The sequence below is a fragment of the Podarcis muralis genome, chromosome 1 (assembly GCF_964188315.1).
Source record: "Podarcis muralis chromosome 1, rPodMur119.hap1.1, whole genome shotgun sequence".
In the NCBI taxonomy this organism is placed as follows: Eukaryota; Metazoa; Chordata; class Lepidosauria; order Squamata; family Lacertidae; genus Podarcis; species Podarcis muralis.
In genome coordinates this window covers 3,893,378-3,919,596 of record NC_135655.1, presented here as the reverse complement: position 1 = coordinate 3,919,596, position 26,219 = coordinate 3,893,378, and the positions used below count along the sequence as shown (strand labels likewise).

The 26,219-nt window shown below is 47.6% G+C and overlaps 1 protein-coding gene across 2 annotated transcripts in view; it reads left to right on the top strand.

Annotated features, from left to right (window-relative positions):
• MAP4K5 (mitogen-activated protein kinase kinase kinase kinase 5) overlaps nt 1–26,219 on the top strand; it is a 97,462-nt gene that overhangs the window by 16,891 nt on the left and 54,352 nt on the right. For both annotated transcript variants that reach the window (XM_077934574.1, XM_077934542.1), the window contains exon 3: nt 19,148–19,205. In XM_077934574.1, the coding sequence (XP_077790700.1) occupies nt 19,148–19,205 (58 nt within the window). The remainder of the gene's footprint in view (nt 1–19,147; nt 19,206–26,219) is intronic.

Below are 26,219 nucleotides of genomic sequence, written 5' to 3'. Positions count from 1 at the left end.
TGGAGACAGCCATCCAAGTAGGACTGAAACCACCACAAAGCAACGCTGCCCACCCCTAATTTGAACTGTCACTCGGGGAGAATGCTGTGGCCGATGGTATCAAAAGCTGCAGAGAGATCAAGGAGAATTAACAGGGACACTCTCCCCCTGATTTTCTCCTGGCAAAGGATATCAAGCAGGGTGACTAAGTCAGCTTCCGTGCCAAGACAGGACCTGAACCCTGATCGAAATAGTTATGGAAAATCAGTTGGGGAAAGAGGTAGGGCAACGGATAGCCTGTGGAGGGGGGGGGGAGGAATGGGGCTGGCAAGCAAAAGAAAGGGTGGGAAGCTGCGGTTTATAGATCCAACTTGATTCCTGCATAGCTTGTTTCTGGGTGCATTTTTACTACAAAAGGCAGGTGGGAGCAGGGAAACAGTCTAGATTTGCTGGCCCTGAAAGTAAAACCATTCCCCCACCCCCCAAGAAGATCATAGCTGTTCAGAGAAGGGAGAAGCACTTCCCACCAAACATCTAACATGACGGGAGCTGTCTTAGCTGCTTAGTCTCCCCCCCCCCCCGGCTGCACAGCCAACATGTCGTCTGTGATTAGAGACTTTACTCTGGAAAACCATGTCACACGCTCATCTTAATGCCTTTCTTTTATCATTGTACTAGCTCTCTGTTGGGTTACTGGGTAGAGTTTAGGTAAGGGGCATCAGGCTTGAGCTTGTCCACACAACTGAGAGTCAGGAGGTTGTTGTTTGAACTCAGGAGCAAGGAAATGCATGCTTTGGGGGGGGGGGGCATGACTTCTTGCCAGTCGCTTTCGGTACTGGCCTGTGCACAGCTGAGCACATAAGAAGAATCCTGCAGCTGCATCAGACCAGTTGGCCTTCTAGTCCAGCATCCTGTTGGCATGGTAGCCAACCAGATTCCCTGTGGGAAGAGTGCAAGCAGGACCTGAGCTCAACAGGACCCTCCCCTGTGGATTCCAGCAATGAGTATCCAGTTTGTGTTCGCTTGTGTTCCCCAGTAACTGGTATCCAGAGGCTGTGTATCATAATGGAGGTAGCCAGTGGACTTATATAGTATCTGTTTAGTAGTAACTCAGCATTGGGCCAAGAGGCTTCTGGTTTGAGTTCAGGCTAATTTTGATGACCACTCTGAGCCCTAAATACCTATTGCTTTTGACCAGAGAGCCGGACAAGCGCCTTTTCTGGACCTAATATAACTGAACAGGATGCGTGGGGTGCTGCTTGCCATCACGGTCCTCTGAATCTGGTACTGAGCACAGAATTCTGCTTCCTAAGGAATTCAGTTGTGTTGGGTTGGATTAGTTTTTGTTTTTTTTAAGATATTTATTAAGGTTTCAACATTTTACAAAAATAAGAGGGGGAAAAACAAAAAAAGAAAATACAGTGGTGCCTCGCAAGACGAAATTAATTCGTTCCGCAAGTTTTTTCTTCTTGCGAGTTTTTCGTCTTGCGATGCACGGTTTCCCATAGGAATGCATTGAAAATCAATTAATGCGTTCCTAGGGAAACCGACTTCAGACCAGGTCCGGGGACAGTCTGTCCCCCGACCTCTTCTGAAGGCTGGGGGGGGGGGGAACAAGGGCTTTTCTTCCCACCCCCAGCATTTTAAAAAACCCCGGGACAGCGGAGGGCTTCTCCGCTGTCCGGGGCGATCTTAAAATGCTGGCGGGCAGCATTTTAAAATCGCCCCGGACAGCGGAGGACTTCTCCGCTGTCCGGGGCGATTTAAAAGCCCCTGGGAAGGCAGGCAGGGGGGACAAAGACTTTTGCCCCCCGCCAGCCTTCAGAAGAGGTCCAGGACCTCTTCTGAAGGCTGGCGGGGGCGAAAGTCTTTGCTCCCCCCCGCCTGCCTTCAAAAGCTGTCCGGCCAAGGCTTCGCGGACCTCTGCTTGCTGAGTGTTGCCGGCATGCCGAAGCCTGCGCGCGCTGAGATCAGCGCGCCCAGGCTTCACGGACCTCTCCGCAAGCAGCGGCAGCGCTGCCGCTCCTTGCGGAGAGTTGCCGGCATGCCGAAGCCTGCGCGCGCTGAGATCAGCGCGCCCAGGCTTCGCGGACCTCTCCTGCCTTCAAAAGCCGTCCGGGATAGCGGGAAGCGCTTCCCTGCTATCCCGGACTGCTTTTAAAATGCTGGCGGTGGGGAGCAAAGCCTTTCGGCCCCCGCCAGCCTTCCTGGACCTCTTCTGAAGGCCGGAGGGGGGGGGGGAAAGGCTTTGCTCTCCACCGCTAGCATTTAAAAGAGGTCCCCGGAGATTTCCCTATGGGCTTTCGTCTTGCGAAGCAAGCCCATAGGGAAATTCGTTTTGCGAAGCGCCTCCAAAACGGAAAACCCTTTCGTCTAGCGGGTTTTCCGTCTTGCGAGGCGTTCGTCTTGCGGGGTACCACTGTACAAAGTAAAAACAGTTAAAAACAAATCATTTTTTCCAAATCTTATCTTTCATTTGCTTGTTTCCCTGACCTCCTCACACCTCCCTTTTTTGTATTCCAGTTCAATTAATTAGTTCAGCAAATCCTTTCCCTCTTTGATTTTATCTTAATCTTTTATCTTAATATATTATAGCTTTATATTATCACCTGTTAACAAACCATTTTATATATTCCTTTATAACATTACTACTAAAAACCGCTTAACTTCAATCCAACATCATTCTAACATTCATTAATTTTGCAGTGTTTCTGTAAATAGTCTTTAAATTTCTTCCAATCTTCTTCCACCGACTCTTCTCCCTGGTCTCGGATTCTGCCAGTCATTTCCGCCAGTTCCATATAGTCCATCACCTTCATCTGCCATTCTTCCAGTGTGGGTAGGGTTGGATTAGGTTTTTAATCAGGTTTTTAGCTCTTCTAGTTGCAGAGGTAACACATGCTGTCAGTCACTGCTGGTCGAGGAAATTCTTTTAAAAAAATTTTTTTCTTAAATTATTTTCCTTATACATACTTTTACAATACATTACAATAAATCACTTAAATACTTTTAGCTCTGCCGAGCTTGCGACTTCCCTCCATCTCTTCAGCGAGTATCCCTTATTTTCTTAAATTGCGTATTCTGTTTTTTTTTAACCCTTATATCTGTCATACATTGTAAGAGCTATTTCAGTCCTGCCAGTGTTCTTAAATTTTTACAAGTATCCTTTATATACACCATAAATTTACTCCAACTTTCTTGAAACCTCTGATCGTCCTGATCCCGAATTCTTCCCGTCAGTTTGGCTAACTCGCCGTAGCTCATCATTTTCGTCTGCCACTCCGCAATAATAGGAATTTCTTGCAGTTTCCAGTTCTGGGCAAGCATATTTCTTGCCGCTGCTGTGGCGTACAAAAAAAGTCCACTTTCTTAATTTCCTTCCCCGTCAAGCCCAGCAAGAAGGCTTCTGTTTTTTTGGGTAAGGTGTATTTAAATATTTTCTTAAGTTCATTATAAATTAGTTCCCAGAAGTTCTTAACTTCGTGACAAGTCCATCACATGTGATAAAAGTCACCGTCGGCCTCTTTAAATTTCCAACATTTTTTGTCCTTTAGCTGGATGAGGAAATTCGTGTCTGCTGTGGAGTTCAGTCCCACACAGGCTATCTGCACAGTCTTCCCTGGAGCAAAGCCAGGGAGCTGAGAGCTTGGTGTGACTCTGGGTTGCCATCCCAGTTCAGACAGAGGCCTCGCCAGGTGTCTGCAGACTTCTCCAAGCCTCAGTAACTCAACTGTGTAATAATCAAATGCCGAGAGTGGGTGTGAATATGTGATGCATTGCACAACCCTTTTTGCGGTGCATAAGTGCAGCTAAGAATAATCAGGTTGCCTGCCTCCCCCCCATCTGCCAGCATGTAGTGTTTTGTGGACTGGCAGATATTTCTGACTTAGTCTTTTGATCTCAGAACTGGCTAGCAAGCACTGTCTCTGCTATCTGCTCCAGGTGATATTCCCATGGCAGCAGGGTGGAGCAGGAGATTCGCCACCCAAGTGTGGCCAGACCGGAATGCTTTGCAGTTCAGTGGCCCCTGCCTGTACATATCAAGCAGAGGCAGAATGAATTGTGTGCAGAAGCAGACAGAAAGCTGGTATACAGTATTGGTTGGGAGGCTGAGCTAGGAACCAAGAAGCCCATTCTTCAAATCCCCACTCTAGCAAGAACTCATGTGTCACTTTAACCAAGGTTAGGGCTAACCAGGGTAAGATGCTTGTTAACAACCCTGGTTAAGGGGGGGCTTAGTTAGCCCTATGTGCAATTAACAGTGCAATGCTCACCATGGCGAAGACCAAGGAGGTTAATTTGTGCTCCAAAGAGGGAAAGGCTGGGAGAAGAAATGTGCTGCTTAACCATGGATTAGCAGGCGTACTAGGTGTCTGTCTAGTTGATATTCCTGCACTGTAGGGGGTTGGACTAGATGACCCTCAGGGTCCCTTCCAACGCTACAATTTTATGATTCTGTGTGTCTGCCACTCCTGAAATGTCTTAATGGCTGCTACTCAGACAGTTCAAGAGTCAAATCCTTCTTGCTTGCATGCTGGATCTGGAGGGCTGCTAGTTGTTAGTGTTAAATCAGAAGATACCTCCTTTTCATGTTACATTTTGGCTAAGCTGCTAGGATTTTTCAAATCATTTCTGGATGGCTAGGCCAGAGACCTAGATTTGCTTTTGTTCCCTCTGGCTGTCAGAGCCAGGAGTTTGCCTGCATTTAAGATACTTAACAGAAAGGCCCGGTGGTTGTCAGGCTCAATATGGAAAAGTTAGAAGAAAGATTCTTCTCCATTGGGCTCTTTTTTTTTAAAGCTACATATGCAATTTATCTTTTGGTAACTAGGCTGTTGAGAATGGCATAGTATACAGTATTTGTATCAGTTCCACTTGTGCAGCAGAACCTACACCCCATCCCTTTGTGCGCCCCCTAAATCTGTTCTAGGGGTTCCCCTACTCTCTGGAGCAGATTGGGGGAGGGCGGTGGGGGGGGGGGGAGAAAGTCCCCTTGCACTAGTGCTAATCCTTGCACTGACAGAACAATTTAGTAGAATACCACCCTTTTTATTATTATTATTACTAATTATTCATTAAATTTCTATCCCACTCTTCATCCAAGGATTACAGGGCAGTTTACAGTATAAAAACATAAAAATATATAACATAGTAACAAACAAAAACAATATGCCCCCACAATTTAAAAAGGCCATAGATTGTTTAATTAGCCAAATAGATCTTGATTCCCACCCACCCTCTTTTAGGACTCACACAATTAAATACGTGTGCAGGGCGGGCAGGGGGCAGGAAGACAGAAGCCCCCTTTGTGGGCTAGTATCACTTGTAGACTTATTTGCAAAGCCAACTTGATGATAGGTGGTTGTTGCTTTAATTCGTTTATTTAGCTAATTGAAACTGAAATCTAGGTGTTTCACACTGGGTATTAGTTGCCCTGCTGTAGTGTACAACAGTGTTTGTGCAATCCTATTGGTGAAAAGCTATACAAAGGGGCTACTGCTGGGTGGAGCTGAGGCAGCAGTCGGGTACAATTTTCTGGCGTTTGACTAAGCATCTGTTGCATAATGGCTTTGGGTTCGCTCCAGGCATTTCAGTTCTGTATGCACATGGCAGTGGCATGGTTTGTGCAAAGTTTGCAACTCTGCAGCTTATCTGCCCTCTTGAAAGATTTTTGTGTGCCACAATGCAACTATAATCCCTCTCAGGGTGGGAAGTCACCACTCCCTGCCCCACATTGGGGTCTTTCCATGACCCCAGCTCACCCCCATGAAAGCAAATGTGCCCAGGAAGGAAAGGAAAAGAGCAGCCATTGGAAGATGGTAAGAACGAGAAAGATGGAAGCTTAGATGAGAGAAGTGAGCATAGGGAACATTTCTGCTTGGGAATAATCTTGCCTTTTTTATCAGATTGTAGTAGAAATTTAAGGGACGTGGGTGGCGCTGTGGGTAAAACCTCAGCGCCTAGGACTTGCCGATCGCATGGTCGGCGGTTCGAATCCCTGTGGCGGGGTGCGCTCCCGTCGTTCGGTCCCAGCGCCTGCCAACCTAGCGGTTCGAAAGCACCTCCGGGTGCAAGTAGATAAATAGGGACCGCTTACCAGTGGGAAGGTAAACGGCGTTCCGTGTGCTGCGCTGGCTCGCCAGATGCAGCTTGTCATGCTGGCCACGTGACCCGGAAGTGTCTGCGGACAGCGCTGGCTCCCGGCCTATAGAGTGAGATGAGCGCACAACCCTAGAGTCTGGCAAGACTGGCCCGAACGGGCAGGGGTACCTTTACCTTTACTAGTAGAAATTTACACTTGCCCACTTACCTTCCTGGCAAAATGTGCAATCTTGCAGGCATAAGATAACCCCACAAATAAGTTTTAGCTCACAAAAAAGGACTAACCCACCATGTGTACCTGTGTCAGTCATGTGTGTGAACCCTTTAAAAGTTTCTTCACCATCAGAGGCAACCAGCTTATTAAAGCCCTGCAACACAGCTACAGCCGAGGGCAGCCTTCCCCAACCAAATGCCCTCCAGTTGTTTTGGAGCACAACTCCCATCGGCCAACTCTCCTCAGCCCCGGGCTGGTGGAAGTTGCAGCCCAACACATCTGGAAAGCTTGGCTTAGAGTGGGCGGGAGAGCTCAGTTCTGTTAATCATCTAATGCTCATTCGCCACTGGGCTTTGCTGCCAAACTTGTTCCTCTTGCACCAGCCGTGCCCAGCAGGCAGTTATGTAAGGGAGCTGAATTCAAACGGCTGGATTTGGGCATTGGCCCCTGCAGGTCTCAGAAAGATAAAGCCTTTCTCTACTCTGCACAGCTCTTGACGTCAGCAAACTACCTGTTGAGGCCTGCAGCTTGCTAGGTGGCAACTGGGTCAGGAGCTACCTGATTATTTTGCTGGAGGGCAAAGTAAGACTCCCGTCAAGGGCTTCTGCACAAAGACAGGCATGACTTTTGAAGAATTGCAATGCCATAAAAGAGACGGTGTGGGCTTGGATGTGGCAAAGTGGGGCCAGCAGAGGCCAAGCTGGGACCCTCTCTCACTAGGGAGCGCACCTGCTTTGTAAATGGGTGTGGATGTCCTAGGCTTAGTTTCTCGCATCTCTGCTGGTGGGGCTGGGAAACATCTCAGCCAGATCCCTCCTAGAGCTGTTGTTGGGCAAAGTAAGTTGTGTTGAACTGTTGTTCTGATTCAGCTTCATGCGGTCAGGTCACCGACTCTCCTTGAGCTTCTCAGGGAAAAGCCCCATACACTTCTCAATGTGGGGCTTAAAGGATGTTGCTTTGTCACGCTGGAAGTGTGGAATCCCTACTAATCCCACACCTGACACACTTAAGTGGCTCAGTGCCTTACATTGGCTGTCTCCATCCTTGCAACAGCCTTGCATGCTATGTCTCCATCGCTCCTGTTCTGTAAGCAGAGAGCTGCAGGGGTTGGGGGAGAGGGAGACAGAGACTTTGCTCAAGGCTGCAGAATTAGGTCTTGCTAAAGAAAAGAGGAAATCCCAGGACCGGTCAACGCATTTTGGTGTGCTCCCCACCCCCGCCAGTTAATTTGTATGGGGTGCAATTAGAGATGGAGAAGTCTGTCAGTTTCAGTTTCTCAGTTTTCTTTTCTTCCATTCAGTTCTCCACGTTGCTGCATTAGTTTGCTATATTTTTAATGAGAATTTCTTAGCATTTTAGTGCACTTGTCTCCTAATACACACATGCTTTAATATATGGAATTATGCAAGCAGTTTCTCCAGCACATTTCTCTGTGTTGTTTTCTGCAATAAATGCATTTTCTACATACTTCCTCCTAATGGACACATTTCTGTATAGGCTTTTCACTTCAAGAATGGCATCACTGAATTTGGGGAAGTGCAAATTTCAAAAGAGAGCCGCATTTCTGTTTGCTTTACTGTTTTGGGAAGTGCAGATTAGATAAGCTCCCATTACACTGCAGACCAGATGGCGTTCCGCCCCTACTTTCCCTATTCCTGGGTGAGATCCCCTGGGAAGTTCCCCTCTCCTCCTTTCAACCAGCTCCCATTGATTTCAGCATGGGATTCTGCCGAAGATCTGTTCTGTCCAGAAAGCCGGCCAGTAAGTATTTTTATTGGGTCCATGGCTCAGAGGAACTTAGGAAACTGCTTTATTCTGAGTCAAGCCATTTGGTCCCTCTAGCTCAGTCTTGTCTGCACGGGCTGACAGCAGCTCTCCAGAGTTTCCAGATGGTGGATATTACCAGCCTCTCTGGATTGAACCTGGGACCTTCTGTATTCCAAGCGGACGGGCTACCACTGAGCTGTGACCCTTCTCCTGTGGCTCAGATCTATCTGCCCTCCACTCCAGAACCCTCAAGCAATTCTCCAGGGATCAAATGGTGTGTTATTCTCCCTTCCCATCCCAACAGGGCTGGATGAGAGACGGAGGGTCTGCGGTTGAGGAAGGCTGGTGTGGAGGGTGAAAAATATTCCATGTGTGTCCGCCCATAGTTTTTGGTAGCTTAGCAGGCTTTGTTGTCCAGGCCTCCAATTTTGAGGTACTCAGGGCTTGGTCCCGCCACTTGACCTCGACGCAAGGCGGGAGCTGGATGTCTTCCTTTCCAAGCATGGCTGGTCTCTGTAAACTGAATGTCACCTGAGAAGGGTTGTGCTGCCTGGAGCCAGTTCATGCAACCTTTTTCTCTCTCCCCCACTCCTTTGATTTTCTAACCATATTCCTAGTTCAGTCTAGGAGATGCTTGTGCTCTCCCCCCCCCCCCCCGCTCTGCCTTCCTCTCCTTCCTGGCCTGGTGTGTTGTGCTGTTTTCAGCTGGCCTTGTGAGTGCAGGAATTGTACGTTGGAAAAAAGGCAAAACCCAAAGGTTTTGCAGTCTGATGGAGCACCTCTGTGCACTGTGTTGGGTGCTTTGCATGTGGAAGGTCCCGGGTTTAATACATGGCACCTTCCAGTTAGAAGGGCCAGTTGCAGGTGATGAAGACCCTGGAGAGCTTCTGGCAGCCAGAAGGGGCTGTGCTGGGCTAGGGGGTTTGATGTGGTGTGAAGGCAGCTTCGTATCTCATAGATTGTGCTAGGCTAGTGCAACAAGCGATGGGCCAGAAGACAGCGTTTGGGAAGAAATGCAGGAAATAGCACTGTGTAGGACAGGAATGGTTCGGAGGAGAAAAATCTGCCTTGTCCAGACATGCCCAGCCATCTGGCTGTATCTGTTGGAGAACTGAACTTCTGGAACTGCTAGATGAATTGTTGATGGTCCCCCCCAAAGCAGAGCCTGTTCTGTTCCTCACCCTCTTCCCACATGGCTGCCTTCCTTCTCCTTTGCCAAGTTGAACTAGCTGTGTTCTAGGACTTTGTACTTCCGCTTGGTATCATTTCCCCCTTTCTTTAAGTTTTGTCTTTTGTTATTGATTCATATTTCATGCCAGTTTTAGCAGTTATTCTGAGTCACCTGGGGAGCTCCTGCTTGGGCTGAAAGGCAGGATGGAAGTGTTTCTTTCTCCTCTCCTCGTTAACCTTCAGTTGGAATTTGCACCACCCTGAAAGTCTCTTATGGTTTAGGTGGGTTTTTTTTGTTTTGTTTGCTGTCATTAACTCAAGAAGACAAACCTGTTTGGGTAGTGTGCAAATCTTGCAGAAGGTCAAGAATTTGGTTCCTGTTCTTCTGTGCCTTCTTAAATAAAATTCTGGACTGCAGTTCCAGAGCAGAGGTGGAGAGAAGTTGGATCTGAATCTGGTAGATCTTGGGGTGGTTTGCAGTAGATCACGAATAATTTCTACACATTTTTCATAGGTTTCCCCATGTTTCCCGTCCACGCTGGTGGCGGCGCTTGCAAGAATGCTCCTGTGCTGTGTTCTCTGCTGCCTCCCTTCACTCATTGTCTTCCACTACCATTTCCCATTCTGGGAATTTCTGTACCTGAGGATGTGAACATTAAAATAAATCCTTATTATTTTTTACACCCAAAGTGCAATAGATCAGAGGTTAAAAGGTAAAGGTACCCCGTTCTTCCGGCCAGTCTTGACAGACTCTAGGGTTGTGCGCCCATCTCACTCAAGAGGCCGGGGGCCAGCGCTGTCCGGAGACACTTCCGGGTCACGTGGCCAGCGTGACGAAGCTGCATCTGGCGAGCCAGAGCTGCACATGGAAACGGCGTTTACCTTCCCGCCAGTAAGCGGTCCCTATTTATCTACTTGCACCCGGGGGTGCTTTCGAACTGCTAGGTTGGCAGGCGCTGGGGCCGAGCAACGGGAGCGCACCCTGCCGCAGGGATTCGAACCGCCGACCTTTCGATCGGCAAGTCCTAGGCGCTGAGGCTTTTACCCACAGCGCCACCCGCGTCCCCCAGATCAGAGGTTACCAGGCTTTATTTATCAAGCTCCCCAACATGCAGCGTAGAGACTTAACCCTTTTGGGCGGGGCCGGAGGTGGGGACAGCATGCATTTCTGTTTGGTGAGGGTTTTTGTTTTGTGTTAACGTCTGTGGATACCAGTTCCTGGGGAGCACAAATGGGGAGAGAGCTGCTATTGTGCCCTGGTTCTCCTCACGGGTTTGCCCTCTGTGCCAAACAGGTCCTGACAGGCAGGGTCGAACAAAGGCTAACCAACATCTGGGGCGGGGCAAACCGTTGGCTGCGCATGCATGATGCCGATATGTACGACGCATGTGCCATATGTAGCGACGCCACACATGCAGCGTATCTAAACCAGCACTGCTCAAGCGCTGTACGGACAGTGGCAGGATCCTCTGCTCACGGCAGCAGCCACGAATGGAGGATCCTCCACATGTGGCTGTGGTGGCACGATGGCTGCTCGCGCCGCCGTGTCTGGGGGTGGTGGGGTGAGTACTCCGTGGGGTGCCTTTTTGTCACACACCCCAGACATGGCACCCGGGGCGCCCCCCTTGTGATGCCAATGCTGACAGGATTATGCCCTTGGACTATTCCACCAGGGCTCTCCTTATAGAGCCCTCTTCTATTTGAATGACTCCTACAGATACCTTACTATATTTTTATGGCTGCTATTTTAAAATTGTTATTGCTTGCTAAATATGCTATTTTAGTTTCTTTTTTTAAAAAAAGCTTTTTCGCTTCTGTAAATTAATTTGGTCTGTGACAGGAAAAGCCTATATAAAGCCTATATAAGTATTACCAATAAATACATAAATAAATAGGACCTGGGACCACCTGTGTGGTCAGACTAGGGCATTGTGCCTAGTAACCATTAGGAGCCTAATCCTCCATGAATCTGCCTAAATCCTCTTTTGAAGCCCTCCTTGCCAGAGTGAATTCCATAGCCATAGATGATGAGGATGATTTTTTGATTTGAATCGCCGCCCATCTGACTGGCTTGTGTCAGTCACCTGGGTTGTACAGTTATTTATCTCCTTGACATCTGTTGGGAAGGTGGGTGTGACTACATCTACCTGGTTCCCTGTAACCTCGCTTCTTGCAGAGAGGGAACCACCAGAAGGCCCTTGGAGCAGGACCACAGTGTCCGGGCTGGATGATCATAGAATCATAGAGTTGGAAGAGACCACAAGGGCCATTGAGTCCAACCCCCTGCCAAGCAGGAAACACCATCAGAGCACTCCTGACATATGGTTGTCAAGCCTCTGCTTAAAGACCTCCAAAGAAGGAGACTCCACCACACTCCTTGGCAGCAAATTCCACTGTCCAACAGCTCTTACTGTCAGGAAGTTCTTCCTATTGTTTAGGTGGAATCTTCTTTCTTGTAGTTTGGATCCATTGCTCCATGTCCGCTTCTCTGGAGCAGCAGAAAACAACCTTTCTCCCTCCTCTATAGGACATCCTTTTATATATTTGAACATGGCTATCATATCACCCCTCAGCCTCCTCTTCTCCAGGCTAAACATGCCCAGCTCCCTTAGCCATTCCTCATAAGGCATCGTTTCCAGGCCTTTGGCCATTTTGGTTGCCTTCCTCTGGACACGTTCCAGTTTGTCAGTGTCCTTCTTGAACTGTGGTGCCCAGAACTGGACACAGTACTCCAGGGGCTGGAGATGCTCCTTCAGGTGTACTGGGCTGATGCCATTTAAGGATGCTCTGCCTTCACAGTTGAAGGCAGCAATCCTTCTGAATCCCAGTTGCTGGAGACCACAGGAGGGGAGAAAGTTCACTTGCACTCAGATTCTGCTTGCTGGTTTCCCACTGAGGCATCTGGTCAGCCACTGTGAGAACAGGATGCTGGACTAGATGGGCCTTTGGCCTGATCCAGTTTTTTCTTATGTTCTTACATTTAACTATAGTCATACCTCGGGTTACAGACGCTTCGGGTTGCGCGATTTCGGGTTGCGCACTCCTCCGAACCCGGAAGTACCGGAACGGTTACTTCTGGGTTTCGACGCTTTGCACATGCACAGAGGCACTAAGTCGTGCTTTGCCCAGAAGTGCCAAATCTCAACCCACGCATGCGCAGACGCGGTGCTGCGGGTTGCGAACGTGCTTCCCGCACGGATCATGTTCGCAACCCGAGCATCCACTGTATAGTTTAATCCTGTATGAAACCCACAAGCAGGACTTGATTGCGCATCAGTCCCCACCATAATCTTGAAATATACATTTGCGGTTTGGGGGAGAGGAAGCAAAATAATTGTCTTTTCCCCCCTGTTTGCCTTTTTTCCTTCCCTTCCCACGGGTGTGTGTGTGTTGTTGCTGTTCCTGCTGCTGCTGTTGTTGTTTCTTTCCTTGAAAAGGAGCAGGGCTGCCAGTTCCAAGAGACAGATCCCTTTAACGGTGGCGAGTCTGTAAAGTCTCTGTCTCGGCTGTGTTTTCTGAAAAGCCCAAACGCCCTCCGCGGCGATAATAATGGAGCCTGTCACGGCTCTGTCTCTCCCAGCTCCAGCTGGGGTGGTTAGGGCACAGAATCCACAATGGCCTCTGGCAGAGCTTTAAAAATGAAAAGAACTACAGCTACAAAGGCCGCCGGGGCTCCCTTTCCCCCCCTGGCAGCCGGCGCTGCCTTCATATTTGCTTAACTTGTGGGCACCAAACGCCCAGATGAGTAAGGGAATACCAGTGGGTGGTGAATGACTGCATCTTGGAAATAGTTCCAGGGGTGGCCAGCACCAAGCTGTTTACTCTGCGCCTTCGCACTGGGCCTTTTCGCTCGGTGGCCGTGCAGGGCAGGGGGAAGGGAGCGGAAGGCGCCACAGGCCAGATTTTGGCCAGGGCTGAGAGTGGGTACTAATCTGGAGGGGTGTGTTCCAGCAGCGGGGAGCCTCCAGCCTGCCAAACTGTTCTAGGCAAGCCTTGGGAGCTCCTCGTTGAGGTGTTTCAACACAGGAGGGTCTGTGCAGAGCTAGAGCGAGCGTTAGAAACTAGCTAGGCGCCAGGCATGTTTTGCAAGTTGGCACAGGTCCTGTTGTGACCACGTGGAGATCTCTGGAAGCCAGGTTGGCGCCTAGGGAAAGCAAAATTTCACTGAGAGAAGGATCTGAAATATTTCCTTTGAAGCTTGAATTTGTTTTATTCTGGAGTGTTTTATTTGTTGTCTTAATGTGTTGTAAACTGCTTTGAGATTTGTTCTTTAGAATATAAAGCGTTATAGAAATGAAATGAAAAACAGCAACAACAAATCCCTAGGTTTAAGGTGCCGTTTGGCAATTAGATTGTATATTTGAGCTTCTAACACTGGCTAGAGCAGGTTTCCTTTTTTAAGCATGCATTTTAATGATTCTCAGTGTACAGGAAAGAAAAAATAAACAGTACAAAACACAGAGTGCAGATTATCTTTCACAAAACGCAGTTACAGTGCCACACAGAGTTACATCTTATCCAGGAATCAGATCTCTCCATAATGGTACATGTGTCACAGGCAGTTCAGTTAAGGTGGCAAACTTATTAACATAAGCGAGAAACACAAATCAAGTAAACTTGCCTTCTTAACCTGACCTCTAACCACCCTGCTATGCTGAGCTAACCTCTCCGGTAACGCCATTTCCCAGACTCTGGCAAAACGGTTTTGTATCGTAAGCCCTAATTGAGCTGCAAATTCCACCCTAGCAGCCACCAATAAAAACGTTGTCAAATAACCTCCAGATTGATTTCATTTCCTAATGCAAGGAGAGCCAGTAAGTCCCGAGTCGGTTTCTGGGGACTAAAGGAATGTAGAAAGGGGGGTTATATTGAGTCAGGTCATGTGGTCCATCTAGCTTAGTATTGCCCACACTGACTGGCAGTGGCTCTCTGGGTTTTCAGACAAGGACCTCTCCTAGCCTTACCTGCAGATGCTGGGAATGGAACATAGCACCTTCTGCCCACAAAAACAGGTGTTCCACCGGGGTGTGTGAGAGAAAATGAGGATGTAGGGCAGGCACAGGGAACCTGTGGCCCTCCAGCGCCCCCTTCTCCCTTGGCTGTGTGCTGTGGGGTGGCTTGACCCAAGCGCTCCTTGGTAGCTGGAGGCCACGAGGCTTCTGCTCACTGCCCAGCCAACCTGACGCTTGCTTGGAGTCTGCGTTCCAAAAGCAGCCTTGCTTCTCAATCTTTAAGCGAAGGTGGGGCGAAAGAGAGGCAAGTTCGTAGCCCTCGTGGTTTTGTGAAGATGTGTGAGCTACAGAGGAGACAAGGCCATCCATAACTTTGCTTCTCCTCTATTGTTGTTGTGGTTGTTGTTTAGTCGTTTAGTCGTGTCCGACTCTTCGTGACCCCCTGGACCAGAGCACGCCAGGCACCTCAGTCCTCCACTACCTCCCGCAGTTTGGTCAAACTCATGCTGGTAACCTCGAAAACACTATCCAACCATCTCGTCCTCTGTCGCCTCCTTCTCCTTGTGCCCTCCATCTTTCCCAGCATCAGTGTCTTCTCCAGGGAGTCTTCTCATCTCATGAGGTGGCCAAAGTCTTGGAGCCTCAGCTTCAGGATCTGTCCTTCCAGTGAGCACTCAGGGCTGATTTCCTTCAGAATGGATGCGTTTGATCTTCTTGCAGTCCATGGGACTCTCAAGAGTCTCCTCCAGCACCATAATTCAAAAGCATCCATTCTTCGGCGATCAGCCTTCTTTATGGTCCAGCTCTTACTTCCATACATCACTACTGGGAAAACCATGGCTTTAACTATACGGACCTTTGTTGGCAAGGTGACGTCTCTACTTCTCAAGATGCTGTCTAGGCCTGTCATGGCCCTTCTCCCAAGAAGCAGGCGTCTTTTAATTTCGTGGCTGCTGTCACCATCTGCAGTGATCATGGAGCCCAAGAAAGTAAAATCTCTCACTGCCTCCATTTCTTCCCCTTCTATTTGCCAGGAGGTGATGGGCCCAGTAGCCATGATCTTCGTTTTTTTGATGTTGAGCTTCAGACCATATTTTGCGCTCTCCTCTTTCACCCTCATTAAAAGGTTCTTTAATTCCTCCTCACTTTCTGCCATCAAGGTTGTGTCATCTGCATATCTGAGGTCGTTGATATTTCTTCCGGCAATCTTAATTCCAGCTTGGGATTCATCCAGCCCAGCCTTTCGCATGATGTATTCTGCATATAAATTAAATAAGCTCCTCCTCTAAGGAAAAAGCAAATTCTGAACACGGAATTGGTATCTACAGCCACAGCAGGCGCTGCAACTGTCCAGCGGTTTGACTTCACCCCCGAAGGCACGCTCTTCCATATTGTCTCCCGAGACAGACAAGTGGCAACCATCAGAAAAAATGCAAACCAATTTATTATGTATTCTATCCTGAAAATAGAGGGCACAGAAACAGAAGAAGAAGAGGAGGAGGAGTTTGGATTTGATATCCTGTTTTATCACTACCCTAAGGAGTCTCAAAGCAGCCAACATTTTCCTTTCCCTTCCTCCCCCCCAACAAACACTCTGTGAGGTGAGTGGGGCTGAGAGACTTCAGAGAAGTGTGACTGGCCCAAGGTCACCCAGCAGCTGCAGGTGGAGGAGTGGAGACACGAACCCGGTTCCCCAGATTACGAGTCTACCGCTCTTAACCACTACATCACACTGGGGCAGGGAGCGGCAGCAGAGGGTCTCTAGAAGCAGAGAACTGTAGTCATAGGAGGTTGAAGGAAGGTGATGGGAGGAGGGGTGAAGAGGGGTTCAAGCCAGCAGAAGAATTAAGCAAAATGGGAAGCTGTGTAAATGTGCTTCATTTATTCAGGAGACTGAAGCTGGGTTTGCATCTACAGTCGTACCTTGGTTCTCAAATGCCTTGGTACTCGAACGTTTTGGCTCCCGAACGCCGAAAACCCAGAAGTGCCGTATTTTTCCGTGTATAAGACGCCCCCATGTGTAAGACGACCCCTATTTTTTGAGTCCCAAATTAAGAAATAAATGCTTGCAACATTCCGTGTATCAGACAACCCCCAATTTCAAACTTAAAAATTTTGGGGGAAATATGGTCTTATACATGGAAAAATACAGCAAGTGTTTTGGTTTTCGAATGTTCTGTGGAACCCGAACGCCCAATGCGACTTCTGTGGCTTTTAGTTGAGTGCAGGAATCTCCTGCAGCCAATCAGAAGCTGTGCCTTGGTTTTCGAACATTTTCGGAAGTCAAACGGACTTCCAGAACGAATTACGTTCGAGAACCAAGGTATGACTGTATATAATTTAAATCAAAAGGGAAGAAATGGAATTTAGCTGCAAGCTAAGCTGGAGATGATGTTTCTTTTTTTTAAAAAAAATAAATTTTATTCAAAATTATAACAAAACATATTTTCCAAAAACATATCCTTATCCCCCCCCCCATTTTTCCTTCCCCCATAAAACCCATCCCCCCACCCCACTCCCCGACTTCCCTCAGTTCCAGTCTTTGGTTTCTCCAATAATGCAATTTTCTGCATGTTACAGATTTGTACAGATCCTCCAACTGTTTAGCTTATTCTTATCAGTAAAAAAAATATTGTGAATTTTTATTCAAAACCTGCCAAGGAGATGAGGCTTCAATGCTCCTGGGCAGGCCTGCACAACTTCTGATTGGCCAGGGCCAGCAGACATGCACTAGGGTCTAGCAGGGGCTCCTCACGCTATATGGGCTGGTGGATTCAGGTTGTATAGGCCTGGCAATGGGGTGTCTTGTGCCGATAGCCAGTGAGGTATAGTGTCAGGCTGGGACTTGGGAGACCAGGGTTCAAATCCCCACTCAATCATGAAGCTCACTGGGTGACCTTGGACCAGTCGCTGCCCCTCGGCCTAACCTCCTTCGCAGGATTGTTTGTGGGGATTAAATGAGGAGGGGGAGAACCATGTATGCCACTCCGAGCTCCTGGGAGAAAAAGGAGGGATATAGATGCAAATAATAGTAGGAGTAATAATAATAATAATAATAATAATAATAATAATAATAATAATAATGGCACATGCACTGTCTTCCTAATGCTTGAAAGGACCATGGCTCCATCTACTACAGTATATTCTGCAAACAGTAATGGACACTAAAGGTGGGCAAGTCAGTGGGGAAATTGAGGGAGAATGTTTTGAGTATCGGTGGTGAGCTGAGCAATCAAAAAAAGTGGCAGGTGGAGAGCTCACACCAGGAGGACAGAATATACGGCTGGAGGGGGAGGTTGTTGATCCTCACCATCTGATTTCAGTATCCCCCCATTTTCCTACAAATGGGGGGGGGGGGGGGAGTCTGCTCTGTTTTATGGTCCCTGGGATCCCAGGATTATGCCCTAAACCTGCCAGCCCAAGCTTGTAGCTTTGCTGTTATCTGTAGCTGTAGAGCACACTCCTTGCAATCCTTTGATTTAATTTTATTCTTTCTTTCTTTTCTTTTTTTGGTAATGTTTTATGTGTGTTTTTTTCACTCTTTTATCACTTGCAAAGGACTGAATGTACCCGGCTTTGGCACAGATATCATGTGCTTCCTGCAGGCAAGGAAGGAAACAGCTGTCTTCCTGGATTTAGGGTCATCCTCGTCGTCCTTTCACCCTGTTGAGCAGTCAGGGAGGCAGTGTGGGATGCAGAAGGGGGGGGGGGTATGACCCAGAAGGCCAGGCTCGGATGTGGAGAGGGGCAGAAGGAAGACAAGAGCAGGAAGGTGCAAGCAGCGGGGGGGGGGGGGAGTAGGGAAATAAGACTCTTCTGCATCATTTTTCAACTGAGAGCACATTTGCAAAGCTAAGCAGAGTCTGGTGTGGTTTCAAATTGGATGGGGGACCACATGTTGAGATTCCTACATTGCAGGGGGTTGGACTAGATGACGCTTGGCATCCCTTCCAACTCTACAATATGAAAATCTCAGCAAACTTATTAAAAACAGAAAAATCAGAGCAGCAGATTTAAAAATGCACAAGCTAATAAGCCAGCAGAGAGCTAGATTGGCTCTAAAGACCATCCAAGACAGATGAGCAGCAGGAAGGTCAAAAGTCAGAATCTTGCTGGAAGGGAAAAGTTTTCTAAGTGATGGTGCAAGACCCATAAATAAAGAGATGTTGTGACCTCCTGGGGCAGGGAGTTCCATGGGCTGGATGTCACTACGAATCACCACTTCACTTGCCTTTTCTATAGTGGCCTTGCTTTTTATATGGGTAGCCCCATTTCTGTACGGTATGGACTCGACATCTTCCAGGGAGGTCTATAACAGTGAGAGCGTAATGTGGTTGTTCATGTGTAGCCACTGTTCTGAGTACAGTGCAACCACATCTTACGCACGGATTTGGTTCCAAAGGCTCCACACTTGAATGAAAATGCGTACTCTAACCACCTCCATGTGAGCATCCCAGGCACTGGCAGATTAGGGATGTTTGTGCAAGATTTCACGGGAACTTGGACAGCTCCATGAGATCTCGCAAGAGCATCCCAGGACCAGTGTGCCGACAAGGCCTTGCCCCCACAAGCAAGAAGGAGAGCTTAAAAGCTCTTTCTGTGCCAGGAAAACCCGGAGCAAAAAGAGCTTTTAAGCTCTCTGCCTTGCTTGCATTTAACTTGTGAAGTTTTAACCAGCCGGCCTTTAACTGCATATGGTTGAAATCACACAAGTTAAATGCACCTAAGAAGCACTTGTACTATAGTTGTGGCTTGACGGCCAAAGGTTTAAGCAATGAGGGGCCTGTGCGTGTCCTACAATGTTTTCCTGCTACCTGGCTGCTCATCCCTGCCTCCTTCATCTTTCTAGGTAGCAATTTCACCAAATGATGCACATTCTGCCACACAAGCCTCTTGGTTTAACACACTGATGTACATTCCTTTGCACTCTGCTTAAATCTGCTGTCATTCTGTTTTTTCCTAGGCCAGAAATGTGCACAGCGGAGAGTTGGCTGCAGTAAAAATTATCAAGTTAGAACCAGGTGAGCTCTTCCTTTCTTTTCTCTTCTTTTTTAAAAAAATATTCATTTGTGATGGATTTGTTTCCCTGACAGCCTGCCTATCACACTCTTAGTCCACAGTGCTCTGGGTAGCTTTCCCTTTAAAGGTAAAGGTAAAGGGACCCCTGACCATTAGGTCCAGTCATGGCCGACTCTGGGGTTGCGGCGCTCATCTCACTTTATTGGCCGAGGGAGCCAGCGTACAGCTTCCAGATCATGTGGCCAGCTTGACTAAGCCGCTTCTGGCGAACCAGAGCAGCGCACGTAAACACCGTTTACCTTCCTGCCGGAGCGGTACCTATTTAGCTACTTGTACCCACCCACCCCGTTTATCCCCACAACAGCCCTGTGAAGTAGGCTAGGACGGCAGGGGTTTGAACCTGCTTCTCCCTCATCCATCTCCACCGTTCCACAATAGTGTGCCACACGATGAGGCTGGTTGGACTGAGGGGTTTTGTCTTGACCAAGCCGGCTTAAGGGACTTGGCTCAGTAGGTAGCTGAACCCTATAACGTGCTCAGGTAACAACATACATCTATCAGTTTGTTTGCTCTACCATCCTGGCTCTTTGTGGCTGTCGGATTGGCTGAGTTCTCTCTGCCTGCCTCTCTGTTTCTGTCTCACAGCAAGACTTTGTAGTAGCAATTCATTCTATTCCTATGAAAAGAGGTACGAAAGATCAGGTTTCACGTCTTTCGACTCTTGATTCATAGCACAGTCAACAACTTCTGCTTGTTTGGTGTTTATTCTTTGCTAGGTAACAGTCGCAGCTTCATTTGAGCAGGGACTCTCGTTCCTGGCATGGTTGAATCAATGAATAACAGTACTTCTGAGCATGTGCAGGGTGTATCTCCTTCCCCATTGGGTGGCCCAAACCAGAATACATACGAACTGTGGATTGGAGGATAAAAATTAAGCCAGGGCAGATACCATTTTGGAAGTTAAACACTGACATGCACCATATTTTTTGCTCTATAAGACTCACTTTTTCCCTCCTAAAAAGTAAGGGGAAATGTGTGTGCATCTTATGGAGCGAATGCAGGCTGCACAGCTATGCCAGAATCCAGAACAGCAAAAGGGATTGCTGCTTTCACTGCGCAGCGATCCCTCTTGCTGTTCTGGCTTCTGAGATTCAGAATATTTTTTTGCTTGTTTTCCTCCTCCAAAAACTAGGTGCGTCTGGTGGTCTGGTGCGTCTTATAGAGCGAAAAATATGGTAAATGCCTGTGTACAATGCAGAATGCAAGAGCCATTCCTTACATCTTGAGTTGCTTTGGCATGCATCGCCGGTGACTGGGTCTTGCTGTGTAGGGAACTGCATTTTTCATATTAGGTCTCCCGGGATCTCTGGTGAAACGGCTGGGAGATTCTGGTATTTTAAGATCAAAAGAGCTGCCTTAGAATAAGTTCCAGCTATTGGATGGTGAGCACCCGCCCACCTTCGGTTTCTTGTTGTCCTCCAGTATTTCCTAATCGCATAAGTGGAAGAAGCTCTGTGCGGCTCATAGCCATTGACTTTTTCTAATCATAGTTGTCGTCCGCCCCCCCGCCATCAAATATGCCTTGATTTCATTTTGTGACATAGAGGATGCAGCTACAAACTGCAAAGAAGGACAAGCAGAACAAGAAAATGGATGAAAAATATTAATACAATGACAAAACAATTGTAATAGAGACTTTTTGTGATGGATAAAGATATAATGTGATAGGAAAGGTTTGAGTAAAAATACTGTGAAGGTGAAGGTGGGAAGGCGACTTATGAAACATTGTATTTGACTTGAAGGTTATTGTGAAAATGTTTGGAAAAGAACAATACAATAAAAGAACAATACAATAAAAGAACAATACAATAAAAGAGAGAAAAGTAGGCTATACAGCAAAGCTACAAATGCTTAGCATTACATACCTTTTGGCAGAAAGCACCTCAAAGCTGAAGTTGTAAAGTGTCATAAAATTTTATATGAGTTATAACAAGAATTATGGGCGATCGCTGTCCTGAACTGTCTCCAAAAATTCAGCTGTGCGAGTGGCGGTTGAGTGAGCCCTTCTGACCAGATCACAACACCAGGAGAGACCACCAAACCTGTCAGTCTTAGGAAGACCTTTATACCAGCAGTAATCATGGTTGAAAACAAAAACAAAACCCAAAGCCAGGCGAGCCAAAGGCCATTGGTGCATCTTGCAGAAGTGAATTCCATAAGTTAATTATTCACTGTGCAACAAGCAGTATTAAGAAATAAAAATTCCCCCATAAGAGTAATCATGTCTGCAGGAAAAGGACAACGTCGAGCCTCAGAGAGTTCATGCATCCGATGAAACAAGTTCTTTCCACAATAAACAGTTTATATACTGTGGCGAGGATCTCTTTCAGCTCATCTAAACAGGGCTGTGTTAGATGCACCCTTTGTCTGCGAAGCAACTCCTTCGTTCTTTCTTTCTCATTGAAAGGATTTCCTCCTCCACCCTTTCAGCCAAAAGGGGTCTCAGAGCTACTTGTGGCCAGCAGTGGCTTCATTGATCTAGGTTGGAGGTGGACCCCCAAGAATCGCCTCCACTGCAGATCTCAGTTTGCAGGCAGGCTGGTCATGGGTGCAGGCAACCCATCCAATATCTTGTGTTCCAAACTTTTTAAGGATTCGAAGCTTAAAACCAGCACTTTGAATTGGGCTCAGAGATGGGTTGGCAGCCGCTGAAGCTGGTGTAATAGTACAGTAGGCTGTATGAATTGTGTATTGCTTTGTAACAATTTGTTGGGTCTCTGGACCGTAATAAAGGTTGAATAGTATTACCAAGACGGACTGCCTTGGCAACAAATGAAACGAGAATGCCCCTTAGGCCAGGTGTGGGGAATCTTTGGCCCTTCAGATGTTGCTGAACCACAGCTCCCATCAGCCTCAGCAAGCGTGGCCAGGGACAATAGGAAATGTAGTCTCAGACCACTGTTTGGGCCCCACGACCAGGTCACAGCCTGTTCTAAGGTGAATTGCACTAGCCAGCATGCAAAGATACGGCAAAAAAAATGAAGAAATGGGTTCCGAAATGCATGTTTGGGTTAAAGATGGGTCTGGAAAAAATTGAAGGCCAGCGCCTTAGGCAACACCCCTGCAAGGGAAAGGTCACAAGTCTGTTTGGGCATTCAGCGTTAAGCAAATAATAATTATTCCATAAATAGTGCTGGGTTTCCCAGTCTTCTGGGCAGCTTGCCTTCTGTTAATGGCCTTCTTCTTTTGACAAGATGCCCCCAGGGTTCACCTGGATACCATTTGGGAATGTCTGCCATCTTGTGGCTCTGCCCTCTAAGCTGTTGTGAGTGGGGCACAGTCACCAGGTGCTGGGACGGTTCCTCAGGCAACCAGCGCAAGCCAGCTGCCACACATGGGGAGGAAGGAGAGGAGCTTTTGCTCTGTTTGTGGAGCTTCAGCGGGGCCGTCCTGCTCTCCGAGCTGTGGTAGGCCGGAGAAGGATCTGCTCCGCGCCTGTGCAGGAGAAGGCAGGGGACCCTAAATGGGCTTGGCCCAGTATACCTGAAGGAACGTCTCCACCCCCATTGTTCTCCCTGGACACTGAGGTCCAGCACCGAGGGCCTTCTGGCGGTTCCCTCCCTAAGAGAAGCTAAGTTACAGGGAACCAGGCAGAGGGCCTTCTCGGTGGTGGCACCCGCCCTGTGGAACGCCCTCCCACCAGATGTCAAAGAAAAAAACAACTACCAGACTTTTAGGGGACATTTGAAGGAAGTTTTTAATGTTTAACAGACCACTGTATTTTAATACTTTGTTGGAAGCCACCCAGAGTGGCTGGGGAGACCCAGCCAGATGGGCGGGGTATTATTAATAATAATAATAATAATAATAATAATAATAATAATAATAATAATAATAATAATAATTTATTATTATTATTATTATTATTATTATTATTATTATTATTATTATTATTATTATTATTACTGCGGCTATCATTTGTTTCCACTGTTTTTAGTCCTGAACTTTAAATTGTTGTAGCCTGGGGCCTGCTGGTGAAGGATGGGTAATAAATTTCATCGTCATCATAATTGTCACCATCACAGTTTGTCCTGAGCCCACCAACCTTCCCTCCCCCCCTCCCAAATATAATCTTCAGTTGACCTCTGAGCCAGAAACATCTCCTCCACGCCACCCATTGAATTTCTTTCCTCCGTCTTAGACATTCCCAAGGTCCTCGCCAGATTCCAGGAGAATAAAACTGGTTTTACAGCCGGAATGTTTTGTGAAGTTTCCGTGATTATGGGACAAAATAAGAGCGAGGCCTGTCAGAGAGGCACGTTGTCTTGTCTGCCTCCTTGCGATCCCCCTGCCTGCTGCTGCTGCTGCTAAGCTGACTTTTCTGTCTGGTATTTGAGGTTTTGCGTTCAGCTTTTGAGCCACCGCTGCTATTTACAAGTTTCCAGGCCTGCCTTGGAGCCAGGGGTTGCTCTCTTGGTGCCGGGGCTGAGCTGAAGGGCCTGTTTCTCTGCTGCAGGGTTCAGCTGTGGTGACTGTGTGAGAAAGAGAAGCCCTTGCAGCCAGACAGCCTCATTTATCTGCACAAGCCAGCAACTGCTTGCTGCTTTGCTCACTCTCTTGCATGTGGGATTCAGAACTTCCGTTTTCGGGTTTTGTGGCTTCCAAGCAGACCCGAAGACCTCGTATTTAAATAAAGAAACGTGCAGCGTTTTAACTCGAGCGGAGCTGACACAGTTGGATCCTCCTCCGGCTTATTATTTGCACAGCGCCATCGATGTTCAGGTGTTCCTTGCAGAGTTTCATAGGGACATGTAAATGCGTCTCTGCCCCCAAGGAGCTTGCAAGATGAAACACACAATGAGAAGGAGAGGCGAACAAAGAGGCACACTGCTCTCGAAGGAACTTTGTTCACTGTAAAATCTCCCATCGGGTGGGAAATGGAGGAAATGCTTTTGAAACCTGGAGGCATTGCGAAGCCTTACGTAGCATGCAACCGTGAGCATTTTAGGGAACGATTGCCCAGGTTCGCACATTGATCCAGGTCCTCTGAAATGAACCATGTAGCATTGGGGCAGATAGGCAGAGCTACGAAATGGGAAGACTCTGGTTCGAATCTTGCCTCTGCCACCAGATAATATTTGGAAAGCAACCTGCCCACCTTCAGTCCTGCACCTCCAACGTAGGGATACTAATATTGTCCTTGCTTACTGGGTGGTTGCAAGTATTGTATGCTCTGTTCTGTCTGTGGAATGCGCTGGACACTCTGGAGATCTGAAGGTTTGGAGTCAGACCTCTGGGGAACCGCCGGGGTTCCTGAACTACAGCTCCCAGCAGCCATAACAGAGGGTCAAAGTTTTGCCACCCCTGCTTCAGCCCCACATTGTCTGATGGGGTTTGTAGTTCAAAGCATTTGGAGGGTGCCAGTTGGTGAAGGTGGCTCTGAAGCCTTGGGCAGAGAGAGATTTTCCGCATCACCCTGCCTACCTGGGTGCCTACCTTAAGAGGAGGTGCTAAGGGCTGTATAGTGGTGCCTCGCAAGACGAAATTAATTCGTTCCGCGAGTTTTGTCGTCTTGCGGTTTTTTTCGTCTTGCGAAGCACGGTGTCAGAAAAGTTTTGGAAAAGCTTCAAAAATCACCAAAGTCTTCAAAAACCTCAAAAAAGGCTACCACACCGCGTTCTATGAGTTGCTCCTCGAAGTCAAGTCGCAACTGTATTAATGGTGTTAAGAAAAAGGAAACAAACTTGCAAGACGTTTCCGTCTTGCGAAGCAAGCCCATAGGGAAAACCGTCTTGCGAAGCAGCTCAAAAAACAAAAAACCCTTTCGTCTAGCGAGTTTTCCATCTTGCGAGGCATTCATCTTGCGAGGTACCACTGTATTTTGGAGTTTATGCCTACAAAGGAGCTGCTTGTCACTTAACGGCATCCCCTTTACTAAGAATGCAACTAACGCTTCCATTATTACTTTGTAAGAAAGCAAATATGTCAGTTCTATAGTTCCTGTTTGGGGTATGTGGCTGACACATTTGGCAGCGCTCTGAATCCTTTTACATGTGTCCTGAATTATCTAGGTGTTGGCTTGTGCTCAGTTAATAAAGAGTTGGGCAGAAAAGCAGCCTTCTCCTCCCCCAGTTAAGCTGTGGATGTTGAATTCGAGTGTTACCAGCTGTTAATGCTGATTCTGAACTTAGACTAATGGGAATCTTTGCACTGTGCCATGTAACTGGAGCTATGTGCGTTCACTGTGCATATGCCCATCCTGTCCTGAGAACCTCTGCTTTTATTTTATTTTTATTTAAAAAAAAACACAACCAGAATGAATTGTAAAAATAGGATAGCTGTGTGTCACTAGCTTTTTGGCATGAAGCTAGCCCTCAACATTTAAAAAAACACAACGCTCTCGGATTATCTGGAAGCAGAACCAAAAACACGAAGGCATGAAGCTAGCCTTCAGCCCTTCAAAAACCACGAAAGAAGAATTTGGAAACATAGAGGCAAGAAATGTGAAGCTCCAGCTCATTCCCATTTTTCAGGGTTTGGCTGAGCTTGTTGTATTTGAGGGCAAAAGGCTTTTGAATGGGGCCATTGTGCACAGGAAAGCCATTTGTGTGTGTTCTGGCGGGGGGCTCCTCATCTGCTTTACTAAAAATGACGTACAGATGTTGTTTATGTTCAAAACATACAGATCAGCGGTGGCCCTCGCTGAGTCCCTCCCCTGATCAAGGACGAGGCTGTCAGAAGGTTGTGATCTGCGTGACTTTTGACTTGTTTGGGGGCTTTCCCCATATCTTCTCCTCGTCTGCCTGGGGAGGGTGGGGGGGAGCTGAAGGCCACAGCAAGACTGCGGTCAGGACCCAGTCAGTCAAGACACTGGATGCTGTGCCCTGGCAGGGGATCAAAAGCTGTTTTCAATTTCCCCTCTCCATACTTGTTGACGGTTGCTCTTGCCTTGGTCTCTTGCTTTGGACGCCGTTTATAATGGGTGAGAAGCTGGAGACCAGCTTCCTGTTGTTTGC